We start from the raw sequence: 27,540 nt of genomic DNA, 5'->3' as shown, positions 1-27,540 counted from the left end.
GTATATCTTGCTTTTTCCCCTTCCCTTTGTAAATATGAGCCTTTGAAAGAGAGTGGAACAGAAAACACTAATTTTCTTTCTTCCCCAAAACACACACCCCAATCTAAGTACAGTAAAAAGGAACCGACAATCAGAAGCTACGTTCTATTAACTTGAGAAATGGGCACTGGGATGGAATCTAAGCCGGAGATGTTGGCTAGGGGTGGGGTGAGAATTAAATGGCCCTGCTTTTAGCAGGAGTGCTGCACAGCAACTTTAACTGTTTCCTCTGTAACTGTTGACTTTTGGAAAAAGATGCTAAGACCTGGGTCAGAATGGGTCTGTGGGTAATGCTCAGACTTCGGGTGGATGGGTGGCTAGCATAGAAGTTGTTTCTCTGCATAAATTGCATAGTTTTAAATGCACACATACCAGCCTAGTGAGTTAGCAACCCTATCCATTCATCCCCATACAGCTCCTATCATCCCTCCATTTTTAAAATTTAAAGCATTTTTACTTCATTGTTGAGATAAATATGGGTCCCAGAGAGGCTCACAGAGGTCAGGAATAAGACGGTCCCTGAATTTGTGGGTCACTTGAAACAGCGGCCAGTCATTAATGTTTTTTAGACCCAGGGACCCATTTGTAATTTTAAGTAACTGTTGTGGGCAACTCCCCCTCTGATCGCTTCTCTCCTCACTCATCCAGATCAGGACACACAAACACACACACGTGTCACTCAAGGAAAAAACCCACACATTTTATTTTCCAACGAATCTGGGTGGAACTAATCTGTGCCTTGAAAAGCAAATGGTGATTGTATGCAGCTAACTTTTACCTGGAGTAGACTAACTGATATTAACGTGTCTCAGTTAGTCAGGGACATTCATTTCAATGGGTCTATTTTGGAAAGAAAGAAAAAAGAATTTGTGCCAACAAAAAAGGAATGGCGGGATACATTATTAGATTATGCTGAACTGGCCAGATTAACAGAGACAATTAAGGGACAACCCGGACAAGAATTTCAAAAAGAATGGGGGAAATGCAGAGAATACTTTACCAAACAGTGCCCCAAAATATATACCTGGACTTGTTTCGATAAATTTCTACAAGAGACTTTGCGGTTTTTTAAGTCATAACTAGGAAAAATTGTAATAATCACGTATAAAAGAAACAGTATACAAGAAGTAAATAAGGAGGCCATTTACAGGATAAAGGAAGTCTTTTATTTTTATGTTATGTTTTCTTTATATAAGGGGATAGGAGTTTAATTTTGATAATTAAATTGTCAGTGGTGGTGGGTGTGTTTGTATGTATGAGTTGTTGTGGACTATGTTGTAAATAAATTATTAATAAAAATTAAAATTAAAGGGGAAAAGCTGGTTGAGTAAAATCCACCAATTCCTGAAAGAGAAAGTGGGAAAGAGTGTCACTCTTCCAACTTCAGCTCTATGTACTTTTGAAGGGAAAAGAGCAGTAACTTCCCTTATCAACTAGGAGAGGGTGGTGCAGAGGTTTTGTGGGCACCTCAAGGTTGCCATAGCAACATGGGTTCCACATTGCTCATAAGCTTCATATTTATGGGTTATGCATTCCACATGAACTTCTCTGTCCTTGCTCCGGGTATCAACACCTTTGCTGGTAAGGTTGGCTGTATCTTCTCCAAATGGGATCCACAGGGCTGCCAAATCTTTAACAGGGTTTTGCCCGTGTGCTTTTCACAGCATTCTCTGCCGTGACCTAGAGTGAGTCAGTTCAGTCACTTGTCATGAAGCTCTTTCCCTAACAAGGCAATATGGAAGTTCCCAAATGCCAAAAGTAACTTTTATTGTACAGGATTTTTTTAATGATGTCTCCATGTATTATTATTATATTTCAATTAGGATTAGATACATCTAGTCTGAGTATGACTAACATTGGCTACAACCCAAAATGTATAAACTCCTCTCTTTTTTGTCTCTGTGGAGGGATGAGAACCGCAAGCGGCTATTGCCGATTCTATTCTCGCAGCTCTGTGGGCAAGGAAGTTCTCTCATGCAAGCCCCATAATGTTACACTTCACAAAACGAAACTGGAAGCAAACAGAACTTGAGGCGGTGGGGAAGCAGACCACAATACTTAAGAACCCCCCATCCCCAATATACATAAAACAGCATGTTTTCTTTTTAAAAGCAAACTATTTCCACTCCGTTTCCCTTTAATGCAATGCCGTTTTAACACAATGTCCCATCCCTCTTGAACTCTCTTCTCCTTCAGAACATTTAACCATGAGGTTCTACCCAACTTTTTCTCTAAGCTCCTTGAAGTTGGCTTTCCTGAAATCCAGGAAATACACGCTTAACTATGCTCACAAATTCCAAGGTGACATATGGTCACTCTCTCCTAAGGTCTTCCCCCATGCTTTCATTTCAGTGATCAGGTTTTCTCTGCTGGTCAGGATTATTAAGTCTCGGATAGCAGATCCCCTCATTCCTTCTTCCACCTTTAGAGAGATGAAGTTGTTAGCAACGCAAGTCAAAAATTCATCGGACACATGATGGACCAGTAGCTGGTATGTGTTGTACAAAAAGTATTCTGTTCTCATAGTGGCCAACCAGACAGTGACGTAGCGTGGGTTGTCAGCACCCGGGGCAAGGCAAGTAATTTGTGCCCCCTAACCCGTGGATTTGCGCCCCCTAACCTGTGGATTTGCACCCCCTAACCCTAACCCCCAGATGTTGCGCCCGGTGCGGCCGGCCCCCCCCTGCACCCCCCACGCTACGCCACTGCAACCAGATTCCTATAGGAAGCCTGCAAACAGGATCTGAGTGTATCAACTCTTTCCGCCTAACTGGTATTCAGAAGCACACTTTCTCCAACAGTGGAGGTAGAATATCTCCATCAGGGTTAGAAGGCTCTGATAGCCTAATCCTCCATGAATCTGTCTCATTCTCTTTTAAACCCATTCATCTATCCTCCACTTCACACATGAACCCGCCTTGGTTTGGGAGGAGTGAGAACTGATAGCAGCAAGGAATAATTCACAGAATGCAAGCTTCATTTGCAATGGTTTCACACACACACCTCAAAAGCTTTCATAGTCTTTCATGCCCCCAGATGCCAAATAAAAAAGAAAAACCCACATACCCATTGACCTATGCAGCTTCTCATTGCAACCACAACTGCCTGAGAAGAGATAGCAAGAGGGCTGAAGGTCTCAGGTCTTCAGTGCCTACCTCACCATGAATTGGTAATTGCGCCTTGCTAGGAGATAATGATTCATTCCTTCCATGGAAATGTCAGGTGCCTTTGCTCCGTCATCCCTTGAGAGGCTTTGGAAAATGTCACAGTAGCTGCGGGCCAACAAATGCTCTTGGCATTTAATGTGACCAGCAGTTTCCACTGCTGCAGTCAAAGGCTCCATTTATTAGATAGATATATGTTACTTTAAGGCAGAATTTGCATCACCACACCTCCATAGCAACCGCAACTGATGAGATTTTTCGTTAAACCAAAGGTGAAATGTTCTGGAAGGCCTGCAAATGCCATATTGGTAGTCAAGATAACCTCAAAACTAATTGGTAGCTGTTGCAAGAATGAGCTCATATATGTTTATATTCATTTGCTTTGAAATATGCTAATTGGCTTGCTTTGATGCTGTGCTTATATGTGTTCCTCCATTAGGCTTCTAGAGGTGACTTTTGGATTCAGCGAAGGAAGCAGTCCAGGCCTCTCCAGCCCAGACTAAGGACCATTGTTCTCTCACACTAAGCAATAACATCACCTTCGGCCATGGGAGGGGAAGCCTACCCCCTTCTGGAAGCATCTCCAGCTAGTAGTTTCTGTGGCAGCCAGTCTCCTGTACTCTTTTGTCATGCAAAGTGACACTTAACAGACTCAGCTAGAGCTATTATTTTAACAGAGATCGATCTGACCTCTTCTGCATCCTCTCTGAGGTGTTTGCAACTTGGTTCATGCAACACAGTAAACCAAGGTTTATCCGTGACTACAGCCTGTGGCTAGTGAGGAGAGAGCTAAACCAAACCTTGGCCTAGTTCAGCATGGTACAGGAATAAAGTGTGTGTGTGTGTGTGTGTGTGTGTGAGAGAGAGAGAGAGAGAGAGAGTGCAGGGGCAAAGCAACTCCTCTCTGGGAGTCTGTACATTCACACAACTCTGGTAAATGATAGTTTACTGTGTCATGCAAGACAAGAGTTTTTCAAGACAGGATCGCTTCTTGAAGAGATGAGCCAGTGATTCTGATGATACAAGAGCAGAAAATAAATAAGAACCCCTCCTCCCATTATTAGAGGCGAAATCCCTAACAGAGAGATGATTTATTCAGAAAATACCCATCTCCTGGTGGTATTAGATAGCCCTCCTTGACAAGACTTATACCTGGAATTAGCTTCCATTCCTCTTATCAGTCCCTTCCTTCTGCGACAGTCCCTTTGCTGGCTGAAGCTGGAGGGGTCGACTGAAGGAGTGAGCAACTTTAATGGGGTTCGAAGGATCTCCGGCTGGGAGTCACTACAGCAGATGGAATTAGGCTTCTCCTCCCTTGTTTCTGCAGCTTTAAGCAAAATTCTGCTGCGTGCCGAGCTGGCGTGATGAATGTGGCAAGCGGGAGAAGACCACCCACAGGTCACAGAGCAGAGCTGATGCAGCAAAGAAATCTTTATAGCCAAGGCTGTGCATTAGCTGCCTAGAGAGCGAGTGCAGGCTGGGACAAAGTAGCATACTTGGATCTAGGAGGCAGGGAGAAGTCGTGGGACACCATCCCCAGGGAGCTTCTCTATTGAAACTTCACTGAAATGAACAGCAGAAGACAACAACGCCTTTGCCTGGACTAGCCTTTTGTTCATGAGACTCAGTTCATGTGGTGCTAAGAGTCTGTATTACAAATAGGGAAGGGTTGCCCATAAATGGCAGAACACATGGCATGAGCAGCCGGCTTCTTAGCTCAGTTGGTAAGAGCATGAGGCTCTTAATCTCTAGGTTGTGGGTTCAAGCCCCACATTGCAGAAAGATTCCTGACTTGCAGGAGGTTGGACTAGATGACCCTTGTGACACCTTCCAACTCTACAATTATATGATTCTTTGATTCTTTCTCTGTACTGCCAGCCAACCCAGTGCCCTCCAGATGTTGCTGGACTACAGCTCCCACCATCCCTAGCTATTGGTCACGGGGGCTGCTGGGACTGCTGGGAGATGGAGTCCAGCAGCATCTGGATCACCCTTGTACTACAGACACAGGTGCTTCCTATACCAATTCCATTTTTGAATTTCTGTGATTGCTGCCAACGCATTCTTAGCAAATCATATTCAGCACCATGGACAGAGGTGCTAGAAATTAGCAAGGTAAATACTTCACCCCTCCCTCTGTCTTATGCTAAAAAAAGGCTGAGCAATACTTGTGAAAAAAAGGTTAGAAGGTGCCCACTGACACTCTTTGGAGGCATTTGCAGAAGGTGTTTGCGGCACATAAAGATTTTGAAGATACCAGATTCTCCTAAAGGGGGGGAAAGGCGGGGGAGAAGAGGAGGGAAAGAAAAACTGGCCACGTCCCCAGTACTAGGGTTGTAGAGACTAATGTATTTATTTCTTTTTGAGTAGGGATGCATATCACACAGAGAAATCTATAAAACCCCTGCTATTTGCCGCCAGAGACATGGCATCGGTTCCTCTAAGTTGCTAATTCCCAAGCTGTGTTCCTGGAGAAAGAACGTAAATCAAATTATTAAAAGTTCCCTGGAGCCCAAATTACCTCCTCGTTTGGAGGCTAGTCTGCCACAGCCCTACTTATTTATACTTCCAGGCTCTTTTCTGCCAAAAAGACCTTTCCAAAGTGGCTTACGAGGTAAAAAAGGCAGCAAAATAAAAACCAAGAATCCAATAAAGAATGAATAGAAATAAAAACATAAAAGGTGGAGCAGTGGGGGGTGGGGGGCAACACAATTCCAACGGTAACAGAGGAAATGAGGGTCATTCTAAACTAAAAGCCCGACAGAACCATTTGTAAAGAGCCTTGAAACACTGCAGTGTGGGGCCCATGCAGCTTTCCTACAGGAAGGAGTTCCATAGCCAAGTCCTCTTAAAACACCCTGTCCAATGTCATCCCCTATTGTTCCTCTGATGGAAGCAAAGTTTCTCCTGATCATCTCAGTAGGCAGGCAACTGGACTTGAGCCGCTGCTGCAACTTAGCTTCCTCCTTTGCCAGATGTGAGCACATACATGTAATTCTGCTGCATCAGATAAGCTCAATCGCACAGTCATTCCCAATACCTCATAAACACCCGCTCTCAGAGGAGGTTGGTGGTTGTGCTTTGTGTGAGTCACTGCTCTGGGCTTGCACTTTTCTATTCAAGATCAGTGACTCCTGCAGAAAGAGCACGGGGCATAGCCTCTGAAGGTGAGTAGCTCTTACTGTTTCACTGAAAATTGGTGCAACAGCAAAGCGTCCCTTTAGTTTCCACATAACAAGTGTGCTCCTTCTATGAGAAATTTGGGAAACCATGCCCATGGCATTACTCTGGCTTGGAATAAAATGATGCTTTCAAGAAAAGTATGATACGGAGGACATTTTAGGGCGAATATGATTACAGCTTATTGTGAGCAGGAGGTAATTTCCTCTTTTAAATCTGCCAATCCCTCCCCCCGCCCCGCTTTGGCCCTGAAATGTGCGCTGTTTGGTTGTCATAGGAATACAGGAAGCAGCCTTATACTGTCTCTGCCAATATTGTCTGCCTCTGCACTGACTCTTCAGGGCCTAAGATGGGGTTGTTCCAAACCCTCCTTGGAGATTCCAGAGATCAGACTTACAACCTTTTGCATGCAAAGCTTGTGCTGAAACACTGAGGGAAAGGGAGATTCAGAGCTAGGGTATACACTCAGCAGAATTAAGTGGTACAAAGCAATTCGCTTGGACGGTGCGACACTTAAGAATGCAGCTGTCAGGAAGCCAGGCACCCGTAGCCACTAGAGGGCAGTGTTGCCTTAAAAGGAAATCAAGAAGGTATATTCTACCTCAGGGGTCAGCAAACTTTTTCAGCAGGGGGCCGGGCCACTGTCCCTCAGACCTTGTGGGGGGGGGGCTATATTTTGAAAAAAGAAGAATGAATTCCTATGCCCCACAAATAACCCAGAGATGCATTTTAAATAAAAGGACACGTTCTACTCATGTAAAAACATACTGATTCCCGGACCATCCGCGGGCCGGATTGAGAAGGCGGTTGGGCCAGATCCGACCCCCGGGTCTTAGTTTGCCTACCCCTGCTCTACCTAGTCATACCTTTGGTCCACCTAACACCACATTTTCTAAGTTGATAGGCAGCAATTCTCCAAAGTTTCTGACGGGGCCTTCCCTGCCCCATCAGGCGATGCAAAAAAACCAAAACCACAGGGCCTTTTGGATGCAAAGCTGGTGGCTGACCACTGAGCCCTTTCCCTTCATGCCCTACTGCCCCTGATGTGCATTTCTAGATGGGGAAAACAGCTCACACAACCACTTGAGCACAAAAAAGATATTGAAGGTGCAGACACTATGTCAGCATTTATGTGGCACCTGAGATACAGAAGCAAAATGGCGGAAAAGGCACTGGGTTACCTCCAAATCAGTTTTATCCAGAGTAAACCCATTGAAATTGGCTGAGGTTAGCCATGCCATTTATTTCAGTGGGTCTGTTCTGAGTAGACTAACCCTAGATACAACCCACTGTTTGTATGCAAGAGCATTTAAGTGCCCTGGGTTTAATTATCTGCACCCTTCCTTCAGCCACTCACTTTGTTGTGTGTGAAAGAGGTCTTGATTACAAAGGGGCTGAGAAAAAAAAGAACACCAGTTACCTCTCTGAGATGCAGGAGAAAGAGTTGATTCCTGCCCATTAGTTTTTAATTTGGCTGTGCATTGCTTTTTCACGCTCATGAGTTGCCTCAGGTGCTTTTGTTAAGGTAAGGGGAAAGCGTTAATGTAAATAATCAAAGTAAAAGAAAAACAAATCACATACAGAACAAAAGCTCCAAAAACTTAAAACTCCTGTCTTTAAGAGATCCTTTCTATCTCTTGTAACGGACCCTATAGGTGTGCAGAGGATTCTAGCCTGCGTTGTAGTGGGGACCCTCAACTGATGTGGGGAATTGACTAGGACCTGCTCAGCCTTTCCTTCTACCATCAAAGAGCATAAGGTCATAAGAAGAGCTCTGATGGAACAGGCTGATGGACTCCATAGTCGAACACTCTGTCCACACAGTGACCAAGCAGATGCATGTGGGAAATCCGCGAAGGGGAGAGTGGCCTAGGATAGGCACAGACTTCAGACTCGTGTGGTCTATTTTTTACTAGAAATGTGTCATCCACAACTGAAACCAGGTACAAAATGATGGCTCAAGGTGGATCCAGCTACCTGCTGCACTGCACCCAGAGTGATACATTGAGATGACTTACATAAAGAATTGCAAATCTACATGAGTTACTGCAGATCACACATTTCAGGGTTCAGAAGTGCTGGAATGGGGTAGGTGGAGAATTCTTTGCATTTTCGTTAAACCACTGGGATTCACACAATCTTACCCATCCAATGAAATTCTTTCAGCAAATTACTAATAAATCCTCCCAGTTCTACTGCTGTCCTAGAATGGCTGTTCTTCTGACCAGTTAGGAATGCCCAGGTGCCCTGGAAGATAGCTTGAAAGCCACTGTTCTACCATCCAAGCAGGGGAATTCTTTGCAAAAGTGGTACTTGATGTTGAGGAACACCTCTGTCTACAACAGATGTAAAATGGAGGCACGGAAGACAGAGCTTAGTTCCTTGCAAACGCCTCTAACCCATCCAAACCAACGTTATTCTGTCTCTGAATAATTGAATAGTGCAGCACCGTGCATATCTACTCAGAATGAACTCCAACTGAATTCAATGGGACCTACTGCCAGGAATGAGTGTGCAGAAGTGCTCCCAGAAAAGGTATGGGTTAGAGGAAAAAAGCTTTACTTTTTTAAAAAATGGAACCAATTCTCACACTGCCGATCTACTTCTCTAGTAGACCCACTCAGAATCTTAGATTTCCTCTGCACCATCTAGACGCATGCTCCAGGTTTGCAAGATAAGACCATCAGTAAAAGAATTAAACCAGTAATTCCCAACCTATGCTCTATGAGAAATAAATAACTGAAAAGTGTGTGTAACTTATACACAAATGAAACTCCCTGCAACTATTCTGCCTTCACCTCTTTTGACAGGTAATTATGCTGTGACTCTGTGTTGTGTGCAACTGAACAATCCAGTCACTAGATATATAGTGAAATTGCTCTCAGAGGGTGCCTGTTGTGTTTCTGTATGAGTCACTGCTCAGAGCTCACCCCTCATTTTCAGGTTAAGTACCTCAGTGATTCATACAGAAAGGCAGGCAGCTCTTTTAGATACATACTCTGAATGCAAACATTTTAGGTGTAAGAAGGAAAGGTGCTCACCATTTTAATTTAGCTGGGATGGGGGAAGTGTGTCACAACCATGTACATTTTGGAGGAAATGCAGAAACCTTTTCTTTAAAGCAGAAAATTCAAGGTAAGGGCATCCAATCTGCCAGAGTGGGTAGGCATTCATAACATCCTGCCCTCCACCCCTGTCACGACTCCACAGACAAAGATCCATTCACCAAGCACCTCAGTCCACTAATCTACGCTGTTATTTCTCGCCTACCTTTGCTTCTCTAAATACAAATTCTTTGTTCGTGACTAGTGGGAAGAAAAGAGTTCCAGGAAGAGGTTGCTTTTGACATTATGTCTGCAGGGAGGTGAAAATAAACAACTTGCATCTGGTGAGCCAATGCATAAACCGCCAGGAGTTCTTGGAAATGCACAAGTGGGAATTATTTGCTCTGCTGCAAAGGCAGTGATTTTATGCTAGAAGTGCAGCTCTCAGGCTACCAGGAAAGCCAACTGCCTGGCACAGTAGCCAGAACCGCACACCGTGCCTAATGAAGAGGCTGCTCGTTAAGAGCTGAAAGAGTAATTAGCAGTTCAATTTTCTTCCAAAGCTAAAAGTTAATCTCATCATTTGCATGGCGGATTCCCTCTCCCCCCCCCCCCCCGGTTTGTTTTTGCAAGAGAAATTACAGCAATAGCTTAAAGCTGCTTTCTCCTGCTGTTTCCGTGGCTGCGAAATTCTCCATCCAGAAGGCACCAGACCAATCTGACAGAAGTTCTCAAACTACCTAAAAAGAAACATCCTGAGTCTGGGTGTACCACAATTATCTTGGCCAAAAGTGAGAAAGGGGGCTGGGAAATGGACTTGGTACAAGGAGCCTGTCCTTTGCTTGGGGAACTTGCTCTACCCTGCGACGGAAATAGGGCTTGAACCTCCTTACCCGGTGTGAGGGTTTGATTAGCTGCTTGTGCGTGAAAACGTGCTCCCTCAAAGTTTGTGCGACCCCACAAACCTCCGTGTGTGACGGAGCTCCTCAGACATGTCTGCTCTAGTCACTAGTAGAGTCCGACAGTGGCTGTCTGCGGAAGCGTTTCCAGCAAAGAAGTTCCTTAACGGAAACGCGTCTCCTGGACTCACGGCGTGACAGTTTCCTGCGAGGTGTGGGTCTCCCTATGGGAGACTCCGATACCTCCCCACTGTTCTCGCTGGAAGCCTCCCTGAGCCCTCCCTCCTGCTCGCATTCCCTCAGAGACCCACTCCTCCCCCTGCTGGTCCCTGCTTCAGCAGTTGAGTCTCTTTCATCCTGCCTGAGTCCCTCCACCACCTGATGCTCTGATGGCAGTTCCCTGACATCCACCTCCCCTCCAGGGCCCCCCTCACCCCCTCCCAATTCCTCCCCCCTGGGAGGTGAAGGGCTAAAACCCCGAAACGAATCTTCCTCATCTTCTGACGTCTCGAACAATTCTCTCCATCGATCGTCGTCCTGGCCAGCTGCATCCTCCTCCTCTTCAGAATCTGGGAACCCCTCCAACTCCTCTTCCTCGTCGGTGGTGGCAAAGTATTCCCTTCGGAACCTCGCTACAGGCTGAGGTTTACGTGGGAACCTCTGATGAAAAGTCTCTATTAAAACCTCGTCATTGACATCCTCTGCCCTAACCCAGGTGTTTTCCGACTCCGGTTCCCCTTCCCACATTACCAAATACTCTACTTGATCTCCCTTCCACCTGGAATCGAGGATCTCCGCTACATGGTAGCTGTGTTCCTTCTCCTCCATTGCTGGTCCCCTAGTGACCCTCCCCTCACTGTCTCCTCTATACGGTGACAGCAACGACCTGTGAAAAACTGGGTGCAGCTTCATGTGGTTCGGTAACCGGAGCCTGAAAGCCACTGGATTGACCTGCTGTATGACTTCAAACGGACCCAGCCTTTTGGGTCTTAATTTCTTACAACCTCCTTTGAATGGCAACCCTTGGGTTGACAGCCACACCTGGTCCCCCACCCTGATGCTTTCACCTTCCCTCCTGTTTTTGTCTGCCTGCCTCTTATATTCCTCCTTAGCCCTGTTTAAGTTGAGTTGGAGCTGGCGATGGATCGCTTCCATTTCTTCCACGAACTGTTCTGCAGCTGGAACGCTCCAGTTCTCCCCCTCCCCCCCTGGGAAGGCTCTGGGATGGCACCCGTGATTAGCCAAAAAGGGGCTCATCCCCGTGGACACGTTCTCTGCATTGTTGTAGGCAAATTCTGCCAACGCCAACTTCTCCACCCAATCATTCTCTCTGTCATTAACATAACACCTCAAATATTGTTGGAGAACCCCATTTGCTCTTTCCGCCTGCCCGTTGGTTTCAGGATGACGGGCCGTCGAGAAATTAACCTCTACATGCAGTAAGCTCATGAGCTTCCTCCAGAACCTGGAAGTAAATTGTTTCCCTCGGTCTGAAACCACCCTCAAGGGGGCGCCATGCAACCTAAACACATTCTCTACAAACACTTTGGCGGTTTCTTCTGCTGTAACCGCATGTGAGCAGGCTATGAAGTGGGCCATTTTAGTTAACAGGTCTACTACAACCATGATGGCTGTTTTCCCTCTAGACCTTGGCAGATCAGTCATGAAATCTATTGCCACTGCTTCCCACGGTCTCTCCGGTGTGGGCAGTGGTTCTAATAAACCAGCCGGCGCCTGCCTCTCCCCCTTGGCTCTTTGGCATTGTTCACACCCTCTCACATACTCCCGCACATCTTCCCTGACCTTGGGCCACCAAAATTCCCTGGTAACCAGCCACATGGTTTTGTGTTGCCCAAAGTGCCCTGCTGTGGGGCTATCGTGCAGCTGCTTGAGTACCTTCTCCCTCAATTCCCCTTCAGGTATATATAACGCTCCCTTATAATACAATGCCCCATTTCTCTCCTCAAAACCACCGGATTTGTCTTCCTCCCCTCTGAGATCCCTGAGTTTCCCCTGGGCGTATGCATCCTGCACCGTACCCTCTACCAATTCCCTTTGCCCCACCAAAGTCGCCCCACACACCCAGCGGTCCTCTGGAATGATATGGGTTTCTTCGGGTGCTCCCTCCCCCTCCAAATATTCAGGTTTGCGTGAGAGAGCGTCCGCCCTAACATTCTCTGGGCCTGGCACATAACAAATCTCAAAGTTAAATTTGGAGAACTCTTGGGCCCATCTCAACTGCCTTTGGTTGAGCACTCGCGCCGTTCTCCAGTACTCTAGATTTTTATGGTCCGTGCACACTTGCACTTTATGTTGTGCACCAACTAGCAGATGCCTCCATCTCCGGAACGCCTCATGAATAGCAAGCAGTTCTCGGTCGTACACCGTGTAGTTCCTCTCGGATTTGTTCAGCTTCCGCGAGAAGAAGGCACACGGACGCCACTCTGACTCCTCCTTCCCCGGCTGCAGAAGAAGCACCGCCCCTATGGCTCTGTCAGATGCGTCTGTTTCAACCCTTAGCTTCTTTCGTAAATCCACATGCAGAAGTTGTTCTTCAGAGGCGAAGGCCCTTTTCAGTTCCTCAAACGCTCGCTCCGCCTCCGCCGTCCATACAAACTTCTTTTTACTGCTGAGACAGTCAGTGATGGGCGCCGTCAGATGGGCGAAGTTGCGGATGAACTTACGATAAAAGTTTCCAAACCCTAGGAACCTCTGCACATCCTTCTTGGTTTTGGGTGTTTTCCATTCCAGCACTGCCTGTACCTTGCCGGGATCCATGGCCAATCCCTTGTCTGACAGGCGGTACCCCAGGAATTCCACCTCCTTGGTATGGAACCGACACTTCTCCAGTTTGACCCACAGCCTGTTGGCTTGCAGTCTGCTCAACACTTCTCTGACGTCTCTCACATGTTGTTCCTCATTCTCAGAATACACCAACACATCATCTAGAAAGGCAACGCAATTCTTGTAGAGCAAAGGGCCCAGCACGTGGTTCATAAAAGATTGAAAACACGCGGAGCCTGCTTGTAATCCAAATGGCATAACGAGGTATTCAAACGCCCCCAAAGGGGTAAACATGGTGGTTTTCCATTCATCCCCTTTCCTTATGCGTATCAGGTTGTACGCCCCCCTTAGATCCAGCTTTGTGAAAATCTTTCCCTTCCTCACCCTGGTCAAAATATCATCAATTCTGGGCATAGGGAACGCCACCGGTTCAGTCACTGCATTCAGCCGCCTAAAATCACATACAAGTCTCGGCTTGTCCGCATTTTTTTTGTCCACAAAGAACACTGGGCTCCCCCCTGCTGCTTTGGACTCTCTGATGAAGCCTCTCTTCAGGTTCTTGTCAATGAACCCTCGCAACTCCTGCATTTCCCTGTCTGACATGGCATACAACTTGCCCACGGGAAGCTGTGCTCCTGGGAGTAAATTGATCTGACAATCAAAGGGTCTATGAGGTGGTAGTTGGTCAGCTTCCTTCTCGCTGAACACGTCGCTGAGATCTGCATACTGTGGTGGTACCTTCACCTTCCCCATTACTTCAGTCCCTGCTAGGGTGGCTTGGGCCCCTGCTGAACCCTTCTCCCCTTTGCAGTGTTCTAGGCAATGTGCTGAACCAAAGGACACCACTCTTTGATGCCAGCCAACCAGCGGATCATGTAGAGCTAGCCAGCTCATTCCCAAAATAATGGGAGCGCCTCCCAGGGTGGCCACATTAAACGCTATCAGTTCTGTGTGCCTTGCCACCCTCATTATCATTGGGACAGTCTGCAAGCGGACTCCTCCTCCCAACAACTCCCTGCCATCAATCGTGGTCACCTGCAGGGGGTTGCTTAAAGGGATGGTCTGTATCTGGTGTTCAGCAGCAAACTCCTTGCTCATAAAATTGCAGGAGCTGCCTGAGTCCAATAGCGCCTTTATTTTTAGGGGGTGCCCATTCTGCAGCTCTAGCGACACTTCAATCACTAGAGCAGGTCGAGGAGCTTCTGGCACGGGCACTTTCACTGCTCTTTGGCCTGGCTGCAGTGCCCCAATTGTGGCAACCAGGCGTTGGCTTTTACCTGCTCCGCTCCCCCTTCTTCTCCCCCCTCAACAGCTCCCACCATCCCTTGCCATTCCTTCCTCTGGGGGCAGACTCTGGCAAAGTGGCCTGGCTGTTGGCAGAGATAGCATTTCCGGGGGCCCTTTCCCTCCTTCTTAGCTCCCTCGCTGGTTTTTGAAAATGCGCGCGCGCGCGCTGTTCCGATTTCCATCGGCTCTGCCGGCGGGAAAGCTGGCTCAGGAATGTCTGGAATGCGGAACTCCTTCCAACGTTCCCCTCTCCCTTCCCGCCTCTCCAAGGCTCTTGCCTCCTGCCGCGCTCCTATGGTCAGCGCAGATTTGGTCAGCTGATCCATAGACTCCGCCCTGGGGCTCCGTGCCAGCTCGTCTTTCACCCCCGAAGAAAGACCTTCTTCAAATAGCATTTGAACGGGTGCCGCCGATAAATCCCAACTCAGTCTGTGAATCAGCATGGTAAACTCAGTCCAATATTCACGGACAGATCGACTTCCCTGCTTACAAGCCATTAGCTGTCTGCGCACCACCCCTTCCTCAATATCGCTGGAAAACATGATATCCATTGCACGAAAGAACTTCATTGTGTCCTTTAGTATGTCATTGTGCGTTGCCATTAGGGGTCGAACCCAGTCTCTAGCCCCTTTCTCAAGATGCCCAATTACAAAAGCAACTCGCGATTCCTCATCAGGGAACTCATCGAACTGCACATTAAGGGCATATTGCATCTCTGTCCTAAAAGCATGGTAGTCCTTGGGGTCCCCCCCAAATTTCTGCACCAATCCTGGTACCTTTCTGGGGAATTGCGTGGCTCTCCCCTTCTTGTCTGCATCCTGAGCCCTTCTCTCCTCCAACCTCGCCGTCTGCAGGGCCAGTTGAACCTCCAACGCTCGGTATCTATCTTCCAAGCTTGGACCAGCTCCAGCCCCTGCTCCTCCGGTTCCGGTTGGTTCGCTCATGATGCCTTCTCTTGCACAGGCAGCGTACAAAGACTGTCGGACTGCTGTGAGGGTTTGATTAGCTGCTTGTGCGTGAAAACGTGCTCCCTCAAAGTTTGTGCGACCCCACAAACCTCCGTGTGTGACGGAGCTCCTCAGACATGTCTGCTCTAGTCACTAGTAGAGTCCGACAGTGGCTGTCTGCGGAAGCGTTTCCAGCAAAGAAGTTCCTTAACGGAAACGCGTCTCCTGGACTCACGGCGTGACAGTTTCCTGCGAGGTGTGGGTCTCCCTATGGGAGACTCCGATACCTCCCCACTGTTCTCGCTGGAAGCCTCCCTGAGCCCTCCCTCCTGCTCGCATTCCCTCAGAGACCCACTCCTCCCCCTGCTGGTCCCTGCTTCAGCAGTTGAGTCTCTTTCATCCTGCCTGAGTCCCTCCACCACCTGATGCTCTGATGGCAGTTCCCTGACACCCGGAGTCTTGCCCTCAAAACAAATTGTGCAGCTTGGATGTGTCTGGCTGCAGTCAGTGTGTTCTCAAGGGTCAACATGGAACCTAGATGCTACTTCCATGTCTAGAGGCAGAAGGGAGCTGTTTGGCATGGAGCCAGCAAGTGTCCCCTGAGAGAGATCAGGAGGCAGACAGAGGCACCATCTAGAACATCAGTTTTTGAGCCACAGAGGGAGTTGCTCCTTCTGGTGCCACCATCAGAGACACCAACCATTTACTATCTGTGGAAGGATATAGTGTTTTGTTAATAAGGATTTTCAAGTTTTGTGCCCATCACCCTCCTGGTGAGGGTACAACTCAAAACAACAGTTAGCCCTTCTGCCTTGGGCTAAGTAGGCCCTGAATGCCAGGACTCAGCAGATGGGAAGTCATGAAAACAAATGCCTCTCCCCTCATCCCTGACCAGCCTCAGCCAGCCCTGCCAGAGGTATGGCCCCTGGCCCCTTAAAATGAACAATTTAAAGCAGTGTAAACTAATGTATGAAATTCAACATGCATGGCTGCTTTTTTTTTTTTTTTTGCAAGGAAAGAACATTGGGCAGATGGTAGGAGGATGCAGAAACCCAGATAATTGGTCATGGGAGAAAAATCAGGTACTGTCTGAAGTATCACCGCCTGCCCAGCTCTCCTCTGGCCTGTGAATAGTTATTTTCTGGAACCACAAGGGCTGGATACTCAATATAAAAAGAAGAGGAGAACCAGGCAGTTTGCCACATGGAATTCCGCATTTCTGCATTGAACTGGCAGACTCTCTCTTGCCAAAGGGCAGGTTTGAGGATTATATCACCCACTTCCAGGTGCTTTCTATCTAACATATTTGCATCCTAGCCACCCTCAAAGCAGCTCAGGGTGGTTTTGCACTAGGCCATCCCATTTTATCCCCACAGTATTTTGTACAGTTCTCATGCACGAAAGAAACACACAGGGGAAGAGAGTGTTTAGGGTCCTTTATTGTACAGAGTTTTACCTGGGTATAAATCTCTTTCTGACACATCTTTATCTATGATTTTGGCCTTTACAAAAATCACAAGCAACGTGTTGGCAACTGAGAAAATAACTGAGAAGTGCCAAATGAGTTGTTGGCAAGGGAGTTTGCACTTTAGCAATGCAAAAATAAATCTGCTGGGACACATTAACCAGAAGGTCAAGCCTTCAGGGGAAAAGCCCCTACCCAGAAAAAAGAAGAAGTCTGGAATCTTGGCTGATGGTCTCACCATCTAGTGGCAAAGAAGGGAGCTGCACTTGGCATGGATGTCATGGAATGCAGGAATTTTGGCTGCTGTCGACACAAAAGCATGGAACCCAATTCTCTTCCCTAGGTGTTGTTTTCTGCTTTGGCGATTACAAGTTGCACATGCAAACTACAGAAGGGTAATTTAGGAGCAAGAAGCTCTATTCAGACTTCTTGGCAACCAACTCCTCTAACTTCTTGGTGGGATGCTTGAGTGGGGGAAGAGGAGAGAACTCAGGCAGAGGGTAGTGGGGGCTGCTGCAGAGCTGCCTGGCACAGACAGTCTGACTTGGTGTTTGTGGCTCACCCTCTAGTGGCTATAAGAGGCAGCTGTTTCAATGCAATCAAACCAAACCCTTTCCAAGAATCCACCTAGCTTAAGCATCTGGAGTTACACTGGTGTGATGGAGAAGGGCAATTTCATTTTCCTTTGCAACACAATGTCCTCCAGACAAAGTGGTCCTTCCTTCTGTGGAAGGAAATGCCACCAGCCACCAGTGGGATCACCAACAAAATCAATACCCCTGGCTCTCACAACACGCGAGCGGTCGAGATCGTAAGGAAGTCTTCGTAGTTGAGTCGTACGTTGCCCGTCATCCCAGTATCCTTTTCCCGGAAGGCTTCGGTCAGGGACTGGAGCAAGGTGCAGATTTGGATGAAGCGGTCCAGCTGGATGCCAGGATTGGCAGCCTTCGGTGAGTAACGGGAGAGCAGCAGCTGGGAAAACTGGGGGCTCAGGCTGTAGCCCATTTGGGAGAGTGCTAGGAGAACAGAGGGCAGGGAGAGAGAATAAATGAGAATCCACGCTTCACACAGTCATGGATGGAAAACACAAATGATTCACAGCTGTTATTATAGTCTTATTATGAATGTTGACTTATGAGTGATCTTTGTAAGCTACTCTGGGAATCTTTCCCACTGAAGGGGAGGGTAAAATGCTATAACAGTAATGATAGTTATTATCACCATCAACTGCCCAAGTGCTAAACTTTTTTCTTCTCACCCAAATACTAACATAACACTGAGACAAGATGGCCTTTCTTGAGTCACTCAGAGCTGAGCGTTCAAGCACCCAAGAACCATGCCAGTATTTCTACATGGCTACGTTTTTCAGCAGTCCCCGATGATGCATTTTTTTTCGCACTCCTCTTTTGGCACATCATCTAACCGCTGCTAACTCTGTGTCTGCTCAGCCTCTTCTTAGACCAGTTCTTTCTCCATTTCCAAGCCTAGCCCCAAGGCACTCCAGAGAACTGCACTAGGGACTTGCATTTAGGTTCTCATGAACCTACGGAGACTGCCAGAAAAAGCTGCATTACTCAGAGTCCATCAAGCTCAGTGTTGTCTGCAATGACTGATGCCAGCTCTCCAGGGCTTCAGATGGGGACTTGTTCAACCCTACTTGGAAGATGTCAGGGGATGAACTGGGAACCTCTCACATGAGGTGTATGCAGCCTCCCACTGAGCTATGGCTCCACTCTCAAGGAACCACATAAGTCCAATGAGCCATTGCTCTGCTGTCAAAGCTTCCTGAAGAAATCAGCTCATCTGCTCTCCAGACACTAAGCAAGAGGCATGTTTGCCTGATGCAAAAACTTCACATTTATCAGTTTACTAGGTTTTAGGCTCAGCCATTGCCAGCTGATGGGAGTTGTAGTCCAAAACATCTGGAAGGCACCAGGTTGCCAAAGGCTGCTTTAGCTTGTTCCAGTCATAATGCATTGATTCAATCTCATCACAGTTATTGGGGATCTAGATTGTGTCAGCAGTTCATCCAGAAGGCTGGATGGTTCAGCCTAGCAGCAGAGGGACACAAGAGATTACCTGACTGAGCGAACTCTCACTAACCATGGTGGAAACCTCAGTCTGTTCTTCACAATTGTTTTGGAATGGCCTCTGAGCCCGAAAGCAACAATCTGAACAGACCTCTGCCTAAAAACAGCCCCTCTCCAGCAGCGTTAGAGATCGTGAACAGCCTCTTGAGGCTTTAAGGACTGTTGCCTCGTTCTGTCTCACCTTGGTGAAGCTCATTACAATTAATGCTTCCTGACTGGTCGCGGTCGTACTGCTGGAAGAGATTCCGCCACTGCTGGATGAAACGCCACAGGGCCGAGAACCCATAGAGATCAATTCGCCCAGATTTGGTTTTATCAAACATGTCTGCAGAGGCAGTAAAAAAAAGAGTGGAGCACTGAGCAGTGGTCCCATATACTTGCTGACTCAAAACCAGAGACAGAATACCCACCTTGCAACACAGCCCCAAGAACTGAAGGCGACACAAGAGAAGCGGCTAATCCTACTTTTGCCTCTGCTCCACCAGGTTTGTGCAATGTTTCAAAACCCAGCAAAATCTGTTTGACCAGAGGAAAGCGTGAGACCAAACAATGTGAGTAAAGCAGAGTCTCTATCACATTGCTTTCAGCCCTCTGAGAACTACTGTCTGTCTCCAGTGTAACATGCAATTCTTCACAATACCTTCTGCATGCCACATGCCAGCAGCAAGGACAAGCATGGGGTTGTTCTTAGGGTTGTGCTGCCACTAGGACACTAATGCTTTCCACAAACAAGGTTGGAGGATCTTTTGAAGACTACAGAAGATATTAAACTCAATTACTGTTTCAGCAGGATGGTCTGGGAAAAAGCACACACGCTCTAACATTTATTATGTGGACTACTCCCATTTTAATTACTGCAATGTAGTCTATGTTGAGGTGGCCCTGCTGGCAAGTGTGGCCTGGGGGTAATGGTGGCAGCCTGCAGCAGGGCCTCCTCTGTGGCAGCACCTTGGTTATGAAACTCCCTTTTTGGTGAAGAGCAGCTGTTCCCCACACTGCCAACATGCCGATGAAATCTATAGGCACTTTTGTTCACCCAGGGATTAGTATTTGACGGGTGATACGTTTAGCAGATGGAATTGTGAAATTTTAAAAATATATCCCTTAATTGTTTTAGTCTTTGTTGGGTCTTAATTATGTCTTATTGCGAATGCTGTATGGTTGTCCTGAGCTCCTTTGGGAGGAACGGCAGGACAAAAATTGAAATAATAATAATGAGGGATAATGATGATGAGGGAGATGAAACGTGCATCTCACGTTTCTGAAGAAGGCAAGCATGGGAGTCCATGAACTTCAAGCACAACTGAAGAACATCAAACAGCCTTGGCATTTATACTGTTCATTTCAAGTGTTCAATGCACTCTGCATAATCAGGGTTTGTCAGCCTTTTGGGGCCTGTGAGCAGATTTGCAAATCAGAGAAAATGTTGTGGGCAGTTTCCCTGCGCAATGAAGCACACACACCACAACCTGTCCCATTGCTCACAACAGAATGCTTCTTTTGAGCCTAATTTCAGCAGAGGGGAGGAGCAGGGAAGAGAAACCTGTGAGTGCCAGGTACATGCATGCCAGTGGGTGCTAAAATGGCAACCCCTGGCACACATTATGTGGCAATCCTTGCAACAACAACAAAATGATTCCACTTTGCAATTTTGGTTGAGGGTGGCGCTGAGGATTTCTTAAGGTTACCCTGCACCTTCATTACCCAAATGGTCTTTGAATTGGTTCACATTTGATTCACTCTGGCTTCCAATCATGTAGGCCTGCTAGCGATTAGCAATGCTTTGCCAGCCTAGTGCATCCTGTCCCTTTTGATAGTTCCATATTCTTCTATTTTGAGAATTAGAACCTGAAGCAGGATCAGGAAAGTGGGCATCTGCTATGAAGTTTTGAGTCGCCTCAGATAACAAGAACAGTTTTTAAACTGATGTTTGCATTCTGGTATAAATTCACACATATAGTGGTACCTCGGGTTACATACACTTCAGGTTACATACACTTCAGGTTACAGACTCCGCTAACCCAGAAATAGTGCTTCAGGTTAAGAACTTTGCTTCAGGATGAGAACAGAAATCGTGCTCTGGCGGCGCAGCGGCAGTGGGAGGCCCCATTAGCTAAAGTGGTGCTTCAGGTTAAGAACAGTTTCAGTTTAAGAACGGACCTCCGGAACGAATTAAGTACGTAACCAGAGGTACCACTGTATGTTGATGCAGGGCACATCTATATTTTCAACTTCAAAGGGAAACTGTCAGCAGAAAAGTCCCCAAACCTGATACAAGTATTTTTAAAGAGAATCTTGTATTGCGTCTTCCACAATTGTCTATTTCCACATGTCTTAGTCACCATACCAAAGTACAGAGTATTATGAGATTATTAATATTCCAGACCCCTCCCACTCCGAGCACATTTGAATTGAATCATCAACATCTGGACTCACTCATCATCATTGAGCAAGTTTCCTCATTGAAGGCGGACCAGTTGGAGTTGACAAGGGCTTGCCTGAGTTCTTTGACTGAGATGTAGCCGCTTTGGTCAGCATCCACACTCTGGAACCAAGAGAAGGCTTCTGGGTCCACACCTGGGGGGGTGTTCCCTGCTGGGGAAAGGGCAGAACACAAATTAGGAGAACCGCATGGCCATTCATCAAGGCATGGCAAGCGCCCATTGCCACCGGCAGTAAGCTTTTAGCTCAGCAGATTTTTGGCAGCTAGAGCAACAGGGATTGGACAGGCCCTCTCTCATGCCCGCTGAGTCAGCCATTGTTTTCTAAAAGGTTTTTTTTAATAGCCAAGTTATTAATCCTGCGGAAGACGGCTCAACCCCCCCCCCCAGCAGGAGCTGGGATGCAAAGCCTTGTAAAAACAGAAGGGAAATAAATGGGATCTCTTTAGATAGTTTGTAAAGTTGAGTGCAAACATGCGGAAGGTGTGTTGTTTCAGCACGATGTAAATGCTACCCAGTTCCAGGAGACAGATGCACAGCCATAAACTTTTATTTCCGCCACTCAGGGTGGCAGCTTCAGTGCCTTTTGGCTCCCACCTTGGAACCTTAAATAATGCAGTCTTTCTCAACTGCCTATCTAAATGGAGATGAATAATTCAATTAGCGACTGCTTCTCCAACGCTGCGGTGCAAAACTCGAGTCAAGGGCTCCAGCTGCACACCAAGAGGCCCTTTATATGATAGATGCCAAAGATAGACGCTTGGGTGCTTGAAACGCTTTGTAAGTAGAAGAAAGTGAATCTTGGGAGATTTGGGAAAGGGGAGGCAGAAATGTGACATCTGCAAAACACAAGCTTCACTCAGCCTTGCAAAATGGTATTTGTGGTGTGCTAATTAATAACCAAAATGTGTGTGTGAAAGAGAAGTTTACATTCTTTTCAAATTTACAAAAGTTTCCCCGGCTGGGGTTTGATCAGTGTTCGTATGAGAGAAAGCCCACCATTGCAATCAAAGACCACATGTACCTTTATTTATTTCATTTATATTCCATCATTTTCTCGGAGGAGTTCAAGCCAGCGTCCATGTTTTTGCTTCTCCTCATTTCACCTGCGAGGTAGATTAGGCTGAGAGGCAGTGACTGGCCCAACGTGGCCCAATGAGCTTCATCACTGAGTGAGGATTTGAACCCTGATTTCCCAGGCCCTAACCTGACACTCTAACCACTACATCATAGCAGCATGAACTAATGTATGTTCAGGTATGGTTTGCCATTTCTTGTCTCCTAGTGTTGATATTTAAAGTGACAAATTCCAAGTTTTTAGATCCCAAACTGAAACTTCGTATCAAGAATCTGAAGCCCAGATGCGATACGGCATGGACAGCACATGGGTGGAAGAAACTGCAGGTAATTTTGGAGATGTGCGTGACTGTCTGTCAACCCTATAATGGGGAGGGAAGAAAAGCACCACCCCACAGAAGGTGTGGCTTTGAGGTCTTGCCAAGAATACTTTTTCAAAGAAAGAATTTGGTATGAAATTTCATTAGCAAGAAAACAGGGCAATACATACCAGCAGCCCCAGAAAAGCGGGTGGCATCATTCAGACAAGACATGGAGTACCATGTCATTTGAATTCAGAAAGCACGCCCCATATGGCAATCCATTAGACCTCCTCCCCATGATGATGATTACTGATTAAATTTTAATACCACCTTTCATCCAAAGATCACAGGGCAGTTTACAATATAAAAACACAAAAACACCTAAAACAGAAACAAACAAAAACAATACCCACCCAGATTTAAAGGCTATAGATTAAAAATATGGAACATTTAATGAATTTGTGTGTCATGAACACTACTAATCCACCTGAAAGCACATAGTCATCAGAACAGCCCTAAGCTCTTTTAGCACTCACCTCCAGGACCTACTGCCCCATAGGGGCCAGGCTGAGGAGCACCATATGGATTGGTAGAGGGTTGCCCATAAGGTCCTCCTGGTGCTGGGCCTCCTCCATACATTCCACCAGGAGGCCCAGAGGAAGGGTGGCCATAAGGTCCTCCGCTTGAGGGTGGCCCATAGGGACCACCAGGCGCTGGTCCACCATAGGAGCTGCCAGGAGGCACCCCACCTCCATACTGGCCTCCTCCGGGATAGTTGCCTTGCGGAGCACCTGGAGCTTGTCCTGCAGAACCAGGGTAACCCTACAGGAAAAGGAAAAGGCTATGAAAGTGGCAGGGGGAATGAGTTGATTCCCCATTAATATGCAACAATGAAGGAGAGGGGCCTATGCATTCCCAGTGCATAGTTAAGATAATATAATGCAGAGAGATTAACCCAATAGTCCTGGATTGAGTGCAGAGTGGCACTACCAATGCATGGAAGGAACTATGAGTATGTACAATCAGTATGGAGTGGTGGTCAGACAGTCAGAACAGGACGAGAGAGTCCTGGGTCCAACCACCCCACTCAGGCAAGAAGCATACTGTACGACCTTGATCCAATCAGTCTTTTTTTAAATAAATTTTTATTGGATTTTCACAATTTATATAAACACACACAATACACAATACAAACATACAAACACAAAAACAAACATGTATAATTTCAAATCCTTTTTTTCTTAAAGCTTATTTCACTGACCTCCTCATACCTCCCCTTTCTGCATTCCAATTTCAAAATTTATTTCAGCAAATCCTCCCCCTTAATTTTATCTAATTGTTTCCTTTTCTTTTCCTCTACTCAATCTTTACAGCTGTAATCCACTTACTTTCTATAACCACAACATTTTAGCACTCATTAATTTTACAATATTTCTTAAGATAAATTTTAAATTTCTTCCAATCTTCTTCCGCCGTCTCTTTCTCCTGGTCTCGGATTCTGCCAGTCATCTCAGCCAAAGCCATATAGTCTATCACCTTCATCTGCCATTCTTCCAGAGTGGGTAAGTCTTGTGTCTTCCAATACTTTGCGATGAGTATTCTTGCTGCCGTTGTAGCGTACATGAAAAAGGTTCTATCTTTCTTTGGCACCAATTGGCCGACAATGCCCAAGAGAAAGGCTTCTGGTTTCTTAGGGATCTGGTTTCTTAGGGAACCTTGATCCAATCAGTCTCTGGGCTTATCCAGACTTCTGTTTGTGCTGCAATTTGTAGGCACAGGTCTGTGCTTTCAGAGCAGTTTGGTTTTTTTCCTTACCATTGCTTCCCCCAGGAAAACCTGCTGTTTACTGCTGAACTGGAACAAACATCAAGCCACGTAGAACTCAATTGATGTTTGTTCCAATTCAGTGGTAAAAGAGTTTTCTTGGTGGGACAAAAACAACAGCAGCCCTGCTTGGATCCATGCCTGGAAAACATGGTCTTATGCCTACAAATCATGGCACAAATGGAAGTCTGGATAAGTCCTCTCTATCTACATCACAAGGTTCTTGTGAATGATAAAGTGTGTGTGTGTGAGAGAGAGGGGGGGGAATATATCACCGAGTGCTACATTAGAAATGTAGTAAATAAAACTTCATAACTGGGTCTGATAAGATATTTCGGACTAATTAATCAGGGATAAGGAATAAGACCCCGAGAAACCAGCAGAGTAGCAGGGATGGCTCCCAGGATTTAGAGTCCAAGGTCTTGGGGGGGGGAGAGGTTTTTGCAATGATGTTGCTGCACAGTTACTTATAGGCAAGGAATTTGCATGAAATATTGCAAAAATCAGATAGTGCCACATCTCCAGCACTGCTGTCAGTGGCATAGTAAGAAGAACTTGCATTTGGGGTGTCTCAGTACATGCAAAATCCCAAGGCCACAGCTGAACCCAATGGCCCAGGAAGCAATGATTCTCTGCTTAACCTGTTGAACAGGCAGAGTAGGAGACGACTTTGCAGCCCTGACACCACAGAGCCTCTTCTACACAGTGGAGGAGAGGTGAAGAGAAGCTTCCAAACGTGTTTGATCAAAGGACTCCAGCACATGTCTCTTAGTCACCAAAGATAACTAACACCACAACAAGTGCATCAAGCATTAACACCTTTCATTTGGGGTAGGTTTGGCCCTCTATGTTGCTGAATTACAGCTCCCATCATCCCTGGCCACTGGCAATCTTTGCTCAGACTGCAACATGTGAAGGGTCAAAGGTTCTATATGGTGATGTAAGGAGAGAAAGGGCTAGTCTCTGCTCCACAGAGCTTACAATCTCAAGGTGGCCAGCAAAGCCAAAACAAAGAGAGAGGAAAGACAAAGGAAACGAGGGAGGAATCTTGCATTTGGCTGGGGAGGAGCTTAGTGTGTGTGCATGTCAAGGAATGCTGCCCAGGAAAGAGGGGTTTGTGAAATGAAGCTTCTCTCGTTCCTATGAAACACGTACTGCTTGTCAGGACTTTGCTCTCCTAACACAACTATAGCAGCTATGCTCCCTAGGCACTCTCCCTCAGGAGTAATAAGCAATGACTCTGTTAACAGATCATAGAGTTGGAAGGTACCCTGAGGATCATCTAGTCCAACTCCTGCAATGCAGAAATATGCAGCTGTCCCATTACGGGGACCAAACCTGCAATCTTGGCATTATCAGCACCATGCTCTAACCAGCTAAGGTATCATCATACCACCATCAAGCATTTCTCTGGCTCTTTTCAGTTTTGCAACAACCCTATAAGGCAGGCCAGTATTACCATCTCTATATTGCAAATGGGAGAAGCAGAAGCTGAATGAGAGTAGCTAATGTAGTGAGTACAGGGCCAGAGGTGAAAGTCAAACCAAGGACTTCCTGGTTCATAGCTTAATGTCTTGGGGTGCTTAAATAATTCCATGTTAATCCCCATAATAACTATTAAATAGGTCACTATTCTTGGGGGTGGGGGGCTGGGGCTGAAAGAGAAGCAGCTTCTCCAGGCCAATCCCAGCCATATTACAACACTGAAGCAGCCACCTTTTCATTTCCCACCATACCCATGCAACGGCAGCCACTGGCAGATTTCAGAGGCCAAGGTTGCCTGGTGGAACAGCTGAGATTCAGTCCAGGAGGTTACAATGTGCAGCTGAGCCTCTTTCCTAAATACACTTATTAGGGACCAAGACCTACTGATCACGGTGGGACTTACCAGGCAGAGGGCCTTCTTGGTAGTGGCACCTGCCCTGTGGAACGCCCTCCCATCAGATGTCAAGGAAATAAACAATTATCTGACTTTTAGAAGACATCTGAAGGCAGCCCTGTATCAGGATTTTTTAAAATAACTGATGTTTTGCAAATTTTTATATGCTGTATGACGCCCAGAGTGGTTGGGGAAACCCAGCCAGATAGGCAGGGTATAAATAATAAAAGTATTATTACTTCTGAGTAAACACCCACAGGACAGTGCTGCCTGTCACTCTGCTACACCAGCTCTCCTCTGATCACCCAAGTGATCAGGCCAAACGCTTCCGACCCTTCCCCAACATCTCCTCCAATGAATCCTTTGCACTCGAGCCTAACCATGATGTCACCTCACAGGCCCACGCCGGCAATGACGTCACTCTGGGAGAGATGCGCTTCCTGTCTGCGTACGTTTCCCCCCTCCAGACTCCTATCTCCATTGCCCCGGACGCCTGGGTCCTCTCCCATTGCCCGTTCCCTAGGCAACGTCCAACTCCCCCTTCCCCTTCCCCCGGAAACGCTCCGTCGCCTAGGCAGCAGATGGGGCCTTCATCCCCCTCGGCAGGGGGCAGGAGAAGGTGGTCGGCGCTCCTCCCTCGCTCGCTTACCTGCCCATACGGGTAGCTGGCCGCCATTGAGCTTTTCACAGCCGCTCGGGCCACCGCCCCCTCCTCTCTGCCGCTGGCACGCCCACTCCTTTCCGCTCTGGTACCGCCTACTGACGCAGCCAATTGGCGGACAGGCTTGCTGAGCCTCCCGCGGAGTTGGGCCGAGCTCCCGTCAGTCACCCACCGTGGGCTGGGTCCTGTGACTGAGGAAGTCCATAAAAAGAAAAGCGGGCCTTCTTTTTCCCTGGGAGGGGAGGGAGGTGCTGGTGCTCGTAGCCCCGCCCCCTCAGCCGTTGCCGACCGTTGCTAAGAGCCGCTTCCGCTTCCCTCGCTTTTACCTCAGGGCGGTTGAGTAGCGAAGAGCCGCCGCCAGAGTGGCAACAACAACAGAAACAGAAATAATTACACAAAGAAGCCACCGTGGCATTATACAAACATAAGTAATAGCAAAATATAACAATAAATCATT

The 27,540-nt window shown here is 47.0% G+C and overlaps 2 protein-coding genes across 5 annotated transcripts in view; one reads left to right on the top strand and one right to left on the bottom strand.

Moving 5' to 3' along the window:
• TINAGL1 (tubulointerstitial nephritis antigen like 1) overlaps positions 1–27,540 on the top strand; it is a 115,686-nt gene that overhangs the window by 40,519 nt on the left and 47,627 nt on the right. The gene's annotated exons all lie outside the window — the stretch shown is intronic.
• Positions 16,766–27,280, bottom strand: PEF1 (penta-EF-hand domain containing 1). 4 transcript variants are annotated; one of them, XM_083511679.1, is made up of 5 exons: positions 27,072–27,280; positions 23,256–23,541; positions 21,336–21,491; positions 19,081–19,224; positions 16,766–17,825 (listed from the first exon to the last, which is right to left on the bottom strand). In XM_083511679.1, exons 1-5 carry the CDS (start codon positions 27,096–27,098, stop codon positions 17,596–17,598), a joined length of 843 nt encoding a protein of 280 aa, XP_083367805.1. In that variant the 5' UTR covers positions 27,099–27,280; the 3' UTR covers positions 16,766–17,595. The 4 variants fall into 4 exon arrangements, with proteins under 4 accessions (XP_083367805.1, XP_083367804.1, XP_083367802.1 ...); XM_083511678.1 differs by having other exon boundaries at positions 21,336–21,494; positions 27,072–27,277; XM_083511676.1 differs by lacking the exon at positions 27,072–27,280 and adding an exon at positions 26,814–26,918 and having other exon boundaries at positions 21,336–21,494.

The sequence above is a fragment of the Podarcis liolepis genome (genome assembly GCF_965112155.1).
Source record: "Podarcis liolepis genome assembly, chromosome: 7".
In the NCBI taxonomy this organism is placed as follows: Eukaryota; Metazoa; Chordata; class Lepidosauria; order Squamata; family Lacertidae; genus Podarcis; species Podarcis liolepis.
This window is presented reverse-complemented; position numbering and strand designations above follow the sequence as displayed.